The sequence below is a fragment of the Leptodactylus fuscus genome, chromosome 8, assembly GCF_031893055.1.
Source record: "Leptodactylus fuscus isolate aLepFus1 chromosome 8, aLepFus1.hap2, whole genome shotgun sequence".
Taxonomy (NCBI): Eukaryota; Metazoa; Chordata; class Amphibia; order Anura; family Leptodactylidae; genus Leptodactylus; species Leptodactylus fuscus.
The window spans coordinates 86,836,907-86,850,015 of record NC_134272.1 but is presented as its reverse complement, the minus strand read 5'-3'; the positions used below and the strand labels follow the sequence as shown (position 1 = coordinate 86,850,015).

The following is a 13,109-nucleotide window of genomic DNA, read 5'->3' as shown; positions in this document are numbered from 1 at the left end:
GCAGAATAGTGAGCACAGCTCTGGAATATAATACGGGATAAGTAATGTAATGTATGTACACAGTGACTGGACCAGCAGAATAGTGAGCGCAGCTCTGGAGTATAATACAGGATAAGTAATGTAATGTATGTACACAGTGACTGTACCAGCAGAATAGTGAGCGCAGCTCTGGAGTATAATACAGGATAAGTAATGTAATGTATGTACACAGTGACTGCACCAGCAGAATAGTGAGCGCAGCTCTGGAGTATAATACAGGATAAGTAATGTAATGTATGTACACAGTGACTGCACCAGCAGAATATTGAGCGCAGCTCTGGAGTATAATACATCATAGTGTAGTGTCTGGTTAGTACACCGTATTGCTGATGACTTGTGTGACTCTTTGGGCCACTCTCTATGTCCTAGTAGTCTGAGACCTCTCTCTTATTCATTAGATTAACCCTTTAATGATGGGATCCAACGAATTTGTTTATATTACCTTTTCCCGCCCTCCGGTCTTCTCTCTGCGCGTATTCACTACGTTACAGAACATCCACAATGCCAATAACCGTACGTGGAATATAATGAGATTCTGACTAATATTTACCAGTCTGGCGGCATTTCTTGGTCAGGGGCACATTGGAGATTTCAGAGATTATCAGCCCAGCAGAGGGGAGAGATAGGAGCACCAGCGCCCCCCACCCGGCACTGACACCCCGCTGGTCTCCTCTCCATTACTTCTATTTATAGTTTGTTTATCAAAACCAATAAATAAAAAAAGTACTTAAGAATATGCAGCCGACTGTTCCGGTTACCATGGCAGCGACTTAAGAGAAGCCGCATTGTTTAGGCTCCTTCTTCACCGTCCTCGTCCTCTGTGATGATTGTTTAGTCGGCGACTTAGTTCTGTCTGTGCTGAGGTGTAATACAGAGTCTGGCCGGGGGCGCTCCGAACATGTCCATGAGTAGAAGCCATGACACTAACGGCTGTATCCAGTGTACCTGATGGACACCCCAACGCTGGGCTCTCTGGTCTTCTACTTCGCAGCTATAATGTATACCCAAATTAAAGGAGACCTGCCAGTGTATTAAAAAAGACCCTTTAATGAACATTACAAATGTGAAAACCATTTTCTAATACCTCGCTCCCTTTCAGAGTTATGACCATTTGGATTTACAGGCCTAAACCCCGAGGCTGCACCACTGAGACGTTCTGCCGTTCCCTGTCCCGAATGATGTCCGTGGCTTTATTTAGAGATTTATATCCATGTGAGATCTCCATGACAAAAAAGATGAGTTATGGGGACTTGTTGTTCTCAGAGTCTTAGTGGTGCAGCCTCAGGCTTCGGGCCTGTAACTTGTAGTGATTATATCTTGGTCTAGGAATAAGATATCGAAAAATGGTTTTCACATTATTAATGTACAGTAATGCACCTGTGAGGTGTCTCCTATGGGCCCACATCTTTAGATGTAGGGATAGAAGGTGACGTTACCCCAGTATATCTCATCCCCGACACCTTTTACCCACTTACTTTCTACACTTTAGGTTCTCCATTACTTGGCCGTCCAGAAGCCGGCAGACCTGACCCGCCACCTCCTCCCCTGCGTCATCCATGCGGCTCTCCTTAAACTCAAAGAAGAAGGTGACTGTAACCCAATCCTATAATCCGCCACGTCTCCTCCTTATTGGTGATGGCGGTTTTACTCCAACCTGATCCTTCTTACAGAATCGGTGGAAGATATCCCCTCGGTGAAGTCGTCGATAAAACGCACCGTCTCCCATTCCAGTAAAGTCCTGCGATTCCCGGGGCCTGAAGACAAGAAGTTGGAGGTGAGCGGCCGGAGCCCGCACGAGGCCGAGGAGTCTCGGGGGAAGATTTGTGATCATCTTCTCTTTTTTATACTTTTTCTTCCAGGACATCATCAACCAGATTATTAATGTGGAGGCGACGATCGCCAGAGCCCGATCCCTGAAGGCTAAATTCGGAACCGATCGAAGTGAAAATACAGACGAGAAGGAGGATCTGGAGAAGTGTGTATTATACTGACTGGTGTCGGCCATAGACAGGGGATAGTCGTGTCCTCTATTACCTCTTCTCATTCTAGTCACTGACCGACCGCTCGTGACCAATGGCTACACAATGTGGCCATAGAGATAATGGGGTAACTCTAGGGTGGATCGGGTCTTGCCTATGAGTTGTCTCTCCATCGCCACCTATCGGTAGCTACATGCAAAACGAGTTGGACATTGGCTTAAAGGCTAACTACCTATAGGTGGCGCTAGAGGAGACAGTCTGCTTCCTTTTTGGAGGAGACCTGATGTCCATACATGTATTACTAGCCTAAAGGACAGCTGTGAGGTTGTCAGCTGGAATCTCATATCTATGGTCCTCTTAAAGGGGCGCCCCACACAGGCTCTTTTACCAGGAAAAACTGTATGGGACCGCATGGGCCAAATCTATATGCGGGGGGGGGGGGGGGGGGGGGGGAGAATATCACATCTATATGTGCCTAATAGTGGATATCAAGTAGAGTCCATTTAGGGGAACCATTTAGTGTTTGCAGGATTAGATACAGAACCCCACCTTTCCTTGGGTTGTCTGTGGTATTGCAGTTTGGCTCCATTTAAGTGGATAGGGCTGTGCTGCAATACCATGCACAACATATGGACGGGGGTGATGGAGGATTTAGAAATAACATCCAAGTTCTGTTAATTTTGGCGCCTCATGTGATCACTAGACTCCCTAATAACAAGTGGGTGGTGTCAGCTGGAGTAGGCAAGGGGGCGTGGCTCAGAGCTCCAATCAGATTGCAGCGACGCCTGTTTGTACTGTCAATTATAAAATGTTTAAAAGCCTAATAAACAAAAAACCGTGCCCTACCCCCTGCCCTGCAGTCTGTCACCACCCACTTGTTATTAGGGAGTCTAGTTATCATAACAGGCCCCTAAACTAACAGCACTGATTACTCAGGAATGGTGGGGGCTAGAGGGAAAATTACAACAGTGCCAGAATCAGTGGAGGGGAGTCTATTGAAGGATGAAAAGAAATTGATCCTAAATTATGTCTGGGAAAGCTGGGTGACCGGTTGCATCTATTACAACTCCTACTTCGGCATGGCTATCCCTGCTTGCTGTTCAGGAGCCTGGGAAAGCTGTGGCAGCCATATTAGATGCCACCCAGCTTTACCGAACACAGATGTAGCAATAAGCGGCTGAGTAGAGTTGCGAGCAGCTTGCGCAGCGCTCCCTCCCCCCGCTCCGCTGTCATCGCTGATCTGTTGATGTCTTCACTGTGACAGGTTTGTGAGTTGTCTTCTGGAGCAGCCTGAGGTGCCAATCATCGGAGCGTGCAGGGGTCCGGCCGGAAGCATCATCCACAAGATGTTTGTCAACGCTCAGCGGGTGAGTCAGGCTCCGAGAACATGGGAGGGGCCACACTGATTATGAGACGCTTCTCGCCGCCGTACGTCTGAGATAAGGACGCCTCTCCGGTGTGATTAATGTCCTCTCATTATCTGGCACTGCGGGCCGTGCTCCGACATCGCGCCACGTGTAGTAAACGCCACACACAATAAATAGCAGCGGCTTCTGTCTCCCACTCAGGACACATACACGAAAAAAAAAGCGCTGTTCTCATATCACATCAGGACCCTCATTGTAGGGTTGGGGGTCATGTAGCTGCTGTCGGAATACCCGGCCTCAGGTCTCGGTTCCTGCACTGACGTGTGCGAGATCAGTGGCTGTCTGCGCCCCGGGCATCGCTTATCTCCATAGGGTCCGTCTCTGATGTAATTTGGAGATGTGGCTGAATCCAAGTCTCACGGGGGTATTAGGAGTCGGTGATGTACCTACCATATAGGCAGCTGCTATGGGGCCCCAGCAGGGAGGGGCCCGCGCTGAACTTCTCCTGTATTCATTCCTTTGCTCTGAGCTCCCTCTAGTGGTGGCTGCAGGTCGGAAGTTTTAGGAACAAAGGTGCTGAACGAGTTTATTATTTTTATTTCTCTCACAGGGGAAGGGCCCTTCATAGACTATGGTGCCCTCTGATACCTGATCCCAAAACACTTGTTGCTTTGTATACTATCTGGATATATATCCTCGCTCTGATTGGTCGGGGCTTTGTGTGCTGTGGCCGGGCATCTATATGTGCACCAGTGTCGAGTATAGAGCTGAGCCCGGTCTCCGCTATCTCTTCATTCTGATTATTTGGGTCTCGGGGTTAACGCCCCCTCCTCCACCACCGATCACTTACCCTCTTCTCAACTCAGGCCATCAATCTGTATTCCTGCAAATCCCAGTGTAATGTGTGCAGTGTAGGGGTGATGATGTCATCACTTAGTGACATCATAGAATAACATCACTGCATGGCACCGGCCTGTAAGCTGACAGAGGGGTGGCTGAGGTGGGGGGTTGTGGTAGTTGTTAGACCCCTCGGGTAGTCCGATCCTCTGCTGCCCCTGACCCGGTAATTGATGCTAATCTCACATTAGTGTCGGCTGTCCGTTGTTCTGGTCCAACTAGGATTAACGGATGAAAAAGCTGCATGTACAGGCCGAGACTACTGGGCACATGTGAACATTGCTTTAACCCTTTCAGGCTGTCCCGTCGCTGTTTTGTTACCAGGGCAGGCTGGGTGTTGTAGTGCCCTCTGCTATAGGTGTATGTGATCCTGTCGCCGCTACGAGCTTATTAACCTTCAGTCTGCTATGAATGTCCATTACCCCCCTCCCCCCATCATGGCGCCCCCTCCCCCGTGCCGTCTCCATACCTGTACGTACTGTCATGCTGCATGTACTAAACTGTTTGTCTGACCTCTCGTAGCCGTCCTAGGCTTGACTGTCTCTATCTCTTACTCGGTTTCCTTTCTCCAGCTGACTGAATCTTCTGATGAGGTAACATCCCCAATTTCTAGCTCATTTCCTTGTGTGTAAATGATCGGAGGAGGGGAGCACATACTAACCCCGGAGTGCCACCTTATGCTTCTCACTAACACCTACTAACACTGCCACGTAACCGCCATACATGGCCCCAGCCGAGGGTGCGCACACTACAGGGTCAGCCCTAACCTCCTTCCCAAAATATCTGAAACCCTCCATAGCGACCACTATCCCGGCAGCCATGTCAGAGGGGTCTTCTTGAACCGAAATATTAAAGGGATATTCCAGGACTTTGAAATTTATGGCCTACCCTTAGGATTGGTCCTGAGATCAGCGGGGCTCAGACACCCCCACAATGAGCTGCTTGTAGTGGCCATGACGCTCAGACAGTCACCATCTCCTATTGGCTGACCGCTGACATCGTACTCATTGGTCACATGACCAGACGGCAGCTCATATGTATAGGACTGAGCTGCAATACCAAGCACTGCCACTATACAAAGTGCGGCGCTGTGATTGATAAGCAGTGATGAAACTGAAGGGGCTGCGGCACTCAGACCAGCACTGCAAATGGCTGATTGGTGGGGGTGCCAGTCGTCGGCCCCCTCCATTCTGATACCAATGACCCTGTTCTAAGAGAAAGTCATCAAGATCAGTTCTGGAAAACCCTTATTAAGTGTCAGCTAGGATGAACATTAATAGGATTTGCTATCACTTTACGACGGCAGGTCCAGACTATGGGACCCCTCCCCCCCCCCCCATAGAATAAAGGGACGGCAGCTCTGATTTAGTGCGGTGTCCCCATCTCCGACCTCCTGTGCCTGGATCTGCTGGATGGCCATATGCAAGTGAATGAGGACGGCCACAAGATGGCGTAGTCCCTTCATTCCCAGAATCTGTGGGGGGCACATGGGGGTGGCACCGATACACTGTCACAAACTATACTGGTAAGACCCCTCTACATGTATATAGTTCCCCTATAGGAAGAGGACCCTTCACCCTGGTCATGGAGATCTCCGATCCCCGCGATTATGTTCCCCGGAGTGTAGGGTGTCCCATAGGTCTCATGTACCACGTTGATACCCCTCCTGTTTGCCTAATGTAGACCCTTCATGTCCAGGACTCTGATACGGCCCAGGGCTGCGCCCGGACTGTCGCTCTTTGTCTCCTGCTTGTGTTCTGAACGCTGTCATTTTGTTTAAGGTCGCCACAATGGCTCCCCTGGAAGAAGAGCCCAAGAGGTCCAGTACGTCAGACGACAAGAAGCTGCTGTCCGGCACAGACTTCCCATCCCCGGCGGGCCGAGAAGTCATCCTGCGCACCACCGTCTCCAGACCTGCCCCCTATTCCAAGGCCCTGCCCCAGCGCATGTACAGCGTCCTCACCAAGGACGACTTCAGACTGGCCGGAGCCTTCTCCTCGGACACGTCCTTCTTCTAATGTCCCCCAGACGCTGGCTGCTCCTCATAGGTCTGCAGCGGCTCCAAGTGATGGCGAATGTGGCTTGTAACGTAGCGTGACGCCCCCGCTTGTTAGTAAGATGGCTGTAGTCTGCATCTGTGCACCCCGAAAACTGCAGGTTTATATCTACAAGGTCCGGGTTACTCTGAAGGAGTCTTTATAGGACTTGGAGCGATGCTCTGCAGAGGTCATTGGTGCCCGGCCACGTTCGGTTATAGATCAGTGATCAGTATGTGATTATTCGCTTCTCTCCGTGTCCTCTGCTAAATAGGGACGACAAGGTGATTTGTGTTATGGGTCAGTGTCGGATTTATTTTTTTTCCTTCATTATTTGGCTTCTTTAAATTTTATTAAAAGTATTCACTGTCTCCGGTCCTTGTAATGTCCTGTATATGACGGGGCCGCTGCAGTGGTGCCTGGGCCCACTGGTACCCGCTCATGACTCTCCGGGGGTCTCTTCTGGCTGCAACATCTGCCGGAGTCTATAGAAATGTATATTGGGCCCCATCCAGGAAGGGGAGGGTCACGGTTAGCTGCTCGGGTTTAGTGATGGGGTGCAGCATCCATGTTCTGGTTATGTCACTGTAGAGACCAAGATTGGCAGTTGTCATAGTGTGACCAGGTCCTAGTGTTCAAGGTCTGGTGTGCGGTGTTAGTGCAGGCGTCAGGTCTTGTGGTGTCGGTGCAGAGTTGAGATTTCAGGTTCTGGAGTGCACATGTAGGGATCAGGGATCAGGTCCCAAGGTGCGATGTCGGTGCAGGGGTCAGGTTCTGGGTTGTCCTGTCACATGCAAGGATCAGGTCTCAGGGTGCAGTGTCAGTGAGAGGGTCAAATCCTGGGGTTCAGTGTCCTGCTGCAGAGTTGAAGTCCACTTACATTACAGAGAAGGTGCAGGGATCAGGTCCTGGGGTGCGATCTCGGTGCAGGGGTCAGGTCCTGGGGTGCGATCTCGGTGCAGGGGTCAGGTCCTGGGGTGCGGTGTCGGTGCAGGGATCAGGTCCTGGGGTGCGGTGTCGGTGCAGGGATCAGGTCCTGGGGTGCGGTGTCGGTACAGGGATCAGGTCCTGGGGTGCGGTGTCGGTGCAGGGATCAGGTCCTGGGGTGCGGTCTCGGTGCAGGGATCAGGTCCTGGGGTGCGGTGTCGGTGCAGGGATCAGGTCCTGGGGTGCGGTCTCGGTGCAGGGGTCAGGTCCTGGGGTGCGGTCTCGGTGCAGGGGTCAGGTCCTGGGGTGCGGTCTCGGTGCAGGGGTCAGGTCCTGGGGTGCGGTCTCGGTGCAGGGGTCAGGTCCTGGGGTGCGGTCTCGGTGCAGGGGTCAGGTCCTGGGGTGCGGTCTCGGTGCAGGGATCAGGTCCTGGGGTGCGGTGTCAGTGCAGGGATCAGGTCCTGGGGTGCGGTCTCAGTGCAGGGATCAGGTCCTGGGGTGTTTAGTGCAGGGGTCAGGTCCTGGGGTGCGGTCTCAGTGCAGGGATCAGGTCCTGGGGTGTTTAGTGCAGGGGTCAGGTCCTGGGGTGCGGTCTCAGTGCAGGGATCAGGTCCTGGGGTGTTTAGTGCAGGGGTCAGGTCCTGGGGTGCGGTCTCAGTGCAGGGGTCAGGTCCTGGGGTGCGGTCTCAGTGCAGGGATCAGGTCCTGGGGTGCGGTGTCAGTGCAGGGATCAGGTCCTGGGGTGCGGTCTCAGTGCAGGGGTCAGGTCCTGGGGTGCGGTGTCAGTGCAGGGATCAGGTCCTGGGGTGCGGTCTCAGTGCAGGGATCAGGTCCTGGGGTGTTTAGTGCAGGGGTCAGGTCCTGGGGTGCGGTCTCAGTGCAGGGATCAGGTCCTGGGGTGCGGTCTCAGTGCAGGGATCAGGTCCTGGGGTGTTTAGTGCAGGGGTCAGGTCCTGGGGTGCGGTCTCAGTGCAGGGATCAGGTCCTGGGGTGCGGTCTCGGTGCAGGGGTCAGGTCCTGGGGTGTGGTCTCGGTGCAGGGGTCAGGTCCTGGGGTGCGGTCTCAGTGCAGGGATCAGGTCCTGGGGTGTTTAGTGCAGGGGTCAGGTCCTGGGGTGCGGTGTCAGTGCAGGGATCAGGTCCTGGGGTGCGGTCTCAGTGCAGGGATCAGGTCCTGGGGTGCGGTCTCAGTGCAGGGATCAGGTCCTGGGGTGTTTAGTGCAGGGGTCAGGTCCTGGGGTGCAGTGTCAGTGCAGGGGTCAGGTCCTGGGGTGCGGTCTCAGTGCAGGGGTCAGGTTCTGGGGTTCAGTGTCCTGCTGCGGTTTAGGTTGTGACGTCCACTTACACTACAGACAGGGTGCAGGGGTCACTTGCAGTCTTTGCGGTGTAGCTGACGTTCCGGCCTCCTCCCTCTAACACTCTCGTTCAGCAGTGGATGTCTCGCTGGTATTGAAGCTCTGACGCCCCTCTTATCCAGCCCATTGACCTGATCCAGCCTGACCTCTGTCTTCAGTATCTATAAGCAGTTGGTGTATACAGCGATTAGATGTCGCGTCTTACAATTATTTGTCTCTGTTCACACTTTTCTTCTCTCTCACGTTGAATGTTCTTGGTCTTCACTTCTGTCTCACAATAAACCGTCCTCACTAATGTTCTCTGGTTGTCGGGCTCTTCCTGTGCCGGTGATGGCGCCCCCTGGAGCACCGCTGCATCATCACGGTTATAGTCTGTAGTGAAGGGTCAGAGTGAGCAGGACATATAGCGCTTCATCCTGAGCCTCCTGGTTCACGAATATAATACTAGAATTATTATGACACTTCTATAGGCAGAAAAAGAGAGGAGGAAGAGTTAGTAATACTCAGGGAAGAGTCACCTGCTCTGCTGGGTCTGGGGAAAGTTGGGTGACAGGGTGAAAGCCATGCTGTGTTACTAATAGAAATGTTACATAGGGGATGAGATAATGTAGAGATGCAGATTCTAGTCAGTCTGTTTCCTTTCTGCATTGCGATGCTCGGCCGCAGGTATCCGCTGATAGAACTTTCCTCGGCGTTTCTTCCGTCGTCTTCTTTCTTTGCAGCTTTTCTTGATAGTTTCTATTCCAGGGCTTTGCTCGGTGCAGATATCGATCTCGTAGCCCCAGATCCGAGTCTGCGGAGTCCTCCTACATTGTGTCTCTGGGCTACAGGACAGATCTGAGGATATTGGAAACACTGATGGGAGCCGCAGGTCGTCTGCATAGAATCATCTAGAATTATAGCGGAGGATGGGGGGGCAGATCCCAAAATCAGGGCTGTGTTCGGAGTAGTCATGGCTGCAGTTTGTAGATCTGTATTTTTAGGTCAGGCCTTGGAGACGTCTTACTATCAGAGGGAAGGATGGAAGGAATCCCAAATGCAAATGGAGCTTTGCATGTGATCAATGTTATCTGCCAGGTTCCATCCTATACGGCCGATCATCTACAGGGTGAGGAAAGGGGTGGGGGGTCCCAGCAGGTTTTGGGGGGAAAACAGACAGCTCTGTGGTGTATACTATCAGCTTGTGTTTATGGGGAGGGGGATACCGGGTGACGGCGGCCGCAATGATCCCCTCTTTATCAGCTGAGCCTATAGATTACACATTCTCCCATTAAAGCTCCCGCTGCGATCTCCCCCCCCTCCCCCCCCGCTTATGGCTATTGATAGATATAACTGTACAGTGTACGGCTGCCATGGAAACAAGTAGAAATATCTATTTTAAGGCTGGAATTGGCGCGGGGCGTCGCACAGCTGAAATAATTTACTCTTTAACCCCTTCGCTTTCACGCGGACCGTCGCCATCTGCTCCAGACATTTTTTCTTCTGTATTTTTGGATCTCCTGGCGCTGTCAGCGGGGCGATAATGAACGTACAGCGGCAGATGAAGGTGTCATTAACGAAAAAAAGAAAAAGTGAAAAATCTATCAGGAGAAGTGATGAAACGCGCGGTGGCAGCGGCGGCGAGTTCCGGTTCAGGAGCCATAACACGCTGTACAAGAAGTCTGAAAGCTCAAGACAGAAATAGACGACTCCAGAGCGAAGCGCGAAGTCTTGTGTCCGAGTTACAGGGTCTCTGCTCTAATTGGGGGCTCCGCAGTCACGCCAGTCACTTCATTATCCCACGAGCGCCATCTCCAGGGGCACCGGCTCCACTCGCCAAATTCACGGTCAGTGCTCACTTCAGATTTTACTGTTCTGGGGTTTTCCTTCTTCCCTCTCTAAAACCCAATTCTGATTTTTGGTTAAAAAAAGAAGAGCCCTGAATCCGGGCGTGCGACTGGTCAGTGAAGTGCCGCTGATGGCCGTCAGTCATCTCCACCGTGACATGGAGAACTACAAGTACAGAGAGATGTCAAGGGTACACAGGACAGGTCATCGGACACCTGGCCCCTGCACAGATCAGCTTTAGCAGCGGCTACTAGTGGTAGTTTCAGTGAACTGCAGCACTGCTTACACCTTGTCCTCTAGTAGCTTACATAGCTGCTGCTGCAACCGCTGATCTGTGCAGGTCCTGGGTATCGGAGCCAACAGATCTTATGGTCACATGGCCAAGCTGCTGCTCAGTCCCATTCATTTTACTAAGATGGAACTGTGCCATGTGACCATCAGCCATGATGTCACTTCCTGAGAAGAAGAAAGCAGCCATGTTTTTGAGTCCTGCAAACCCCCATTAAAAAAAAGACCTTTCACCAACTCACATTGGACCCTTGACTAGTTTCCGCTGCACTGATTCTGTTCCCACCCATTCTGAGCAATCATTGCGGCTATTTTCCGCACCAGATGCTACACAGGCGCTTTACAGTCAGGTAGGCGGTCCTTAACTGGAGCAGACAGTCAGGGACCGCCCGCCTGACAGCAAAATTATAGTGGGTGCTAAAAGTGAAAAAAAAAAAAATTATTGCTGGTGAACAGTGAAGGAAAAATTCTATCTGCTCCAGAAACAGTAGAGCGCCACCTACAGGAGGCTGCAGAGAGTTGTAGGGGAAAGGTCCTTTATAACTACAGCCCCTCCCACAGTGAGCTGCTCAGCATTGGAAACCGTGCGGGTCACACAGCAGCAGCGCACCTGCACAAAATTGCAACAGAGGACAATGAATTGTTTCATTTCCCTTCTTAGACTCACTTTCATTTTTTTTGCACATTTTTGCTCATTCTGTGTTTTCTGTTCTTCTTATATCATTGTCACCAGGAAGGAATTGGGGCTTGTAAATCAGGGGGTGGAGGGTAAGGCGAAAGTCTCTGGACTCCCCGTGCACCTCCTGATCTTCCTCTGTTACAGGTTCACACATAGCTGAGCTGAAGCGGTGACAGATTGTAGGAGACCAGCAGGGAGGGATCGAGGAGTTTGTCATTGGTTGCTGAGGATATAATGGAGACTTTATAGGGGACATTTTCGGCTGTTACTTGTACAACAATTGGGGGGGGGGGGGGGGCACGCAGGGCAATTATCACATAAAACTGGGGCCGTGTGTCAATAATAGCGCAGTCATGGCGCCGCCCTGAATCTCGACTTACGTGAATGAACACTCCGAACAGCCGCGGCAGAGTAATTGCAGCAGATTTATTACAATTTGCGCCATTTCAGGGACCAAATACTGATGTATATTTACAACAGCCATGAGGTGGCACAAGTGGATCTGATATAGGTTGTACCATCTATGGATACACCACTTACCCTGCGCTATCTTCACACCTACGGCGCGCTTTGTGGCAAATTAAAGAGACGCGTTCTCCCCGTTTTTGGTGGACTGTGGTCGACACTTTCCAAGAAGACAATAGAAATAATATTTTTTGGCTGGGGGGGGGGGGGTGTTGGATTATGTGCTTGCAGATTTAATGAGTGCGATCCTCAACCTCGCCGTGACCCTCGCGTCACCTCCGATATTAGAATAGTAACTCTCGGTGCGGTGATGAGGAATCTTCTGGCGCGGCGCGTCTATTATTATCAGCGGCTCCCTCATTAGTATTTTACTTCATTAATTATTTACGCCCTTTTATTAACTGAACGTTTTACTGCCGACGATTTCTCCAGATCGTTATTTATCCGCCGTCGTCTCCAATAGGGAAAGGGTTAATTGTTTTTAGCCTCGAATATATGTATATAGAAGGGACACGGAGACCGATGAGGTCACTGCTTATAGACCTGGTGAGGACACCCTAGGAAAGGGGGGAGGGAACGGACTGCGGCTCGGGTCACATCTGGACCGTACGGAGAAGGGAAAAGTCCTGCATACTGAAAACAGCGCCCTCCTTATAGTAAATGGGGTACGCTGGTGTCTGCAGGGTCCCTTGGAGGACCCAAACAGCAAAGAGCCCATGGCAGATGTGAACCTAGGCTTAGTTGGAGGTAAACACAGAGGTCAATGTTTTTGGCAGGATAGCTTCTTAGAAGAGGACCTGTAAACTAACTCGAGCACATTTCATCCTATAATAGTCGCCCTGCCACGGATTCGGAAACAGTTGGAATTTTTTCTCTAGCCCCCACCAATCCTGAGCAATCAGTGATGTTCGTTTTGGTGCCAGATATCATAACTAGACTCCCTAATGGCAAGTGGGTGATGTTACAGAGGCGAAGGTGAGAGGGTGCGACAGAGCTCTGACACCGTCTGCGTCTTATTGGAGCTCAGATTTACGGCCCTTGCCTTCACCTGACACCACCCACATGACATTAGCAAGTCTAGTAATCAGATCAGGCACCAACACTAGCAGCACCGATTGCTCAGGAATGGTGGGGATAGAGGAATCCGTGAGGGGGCGGCTATGAATGAGCTTTACCTCGTGGTGTTAGTGAAAGGTCCTCTGTAAACCTCAGGGCAGTGAAGACGTCTCCAATACAACAAATCTCTTTTAT

General features: G+C 51.4%; 1 protein-coding gene across 3 annotated transcripts in view; it reads left to right on the top strand.

Moving 5' to 3' along the window:
- Positions 1 to 8,899, top strand: part of RAB3GAP1 (RAB3 GTPase activating protein catalytic subunit 1) — a 58,854-nt gene extending 49,955 nt beyond the window's left edge. The window contains exons 20-26 of one of the 3 annotated variants that reach the window (XR_012717357.1): positions 1,529 to 1,625; positions 1,710 to 1,813; positions 1,899 to 2,014; positions 3,283 to 3,385; positions 4,855 to 4,875; positions 6,064 to 6,965; positions 7,936 to 8,899. Coding sequence is in view for 2 of the 3 variants with exons in the window: in XM_075284557.1 (XP_075140658.1) it covers positions 1,529 to 1,625; positions 1,710 to 1,813; positions 1,899 to 2,014; positions 3,283 to 3,385; positions 4,855 to 4,875; positions 6,064 to 6,300 (678 nt within the window). In the remaining variant the exon portion in view is untranslated. Of the gene's footprint in view, positions 1 to 1,528; positions 1,626 to 1,709; positions 1,814 to 1,898; positions 2,015 to 3,282; positions 3,386 to 4,854; positions 4,876 to 6,063; positions 7,503 to 7,935 lie in introns of those variants that run through there. The other 2 variants (XM_075284557.1, XM_075284558.1) reach the window with 2 other exon arrangements.
- The last annotated feature ends 4,210 nt before the right edge of the window (positions 8,900 to 13,109 follow it).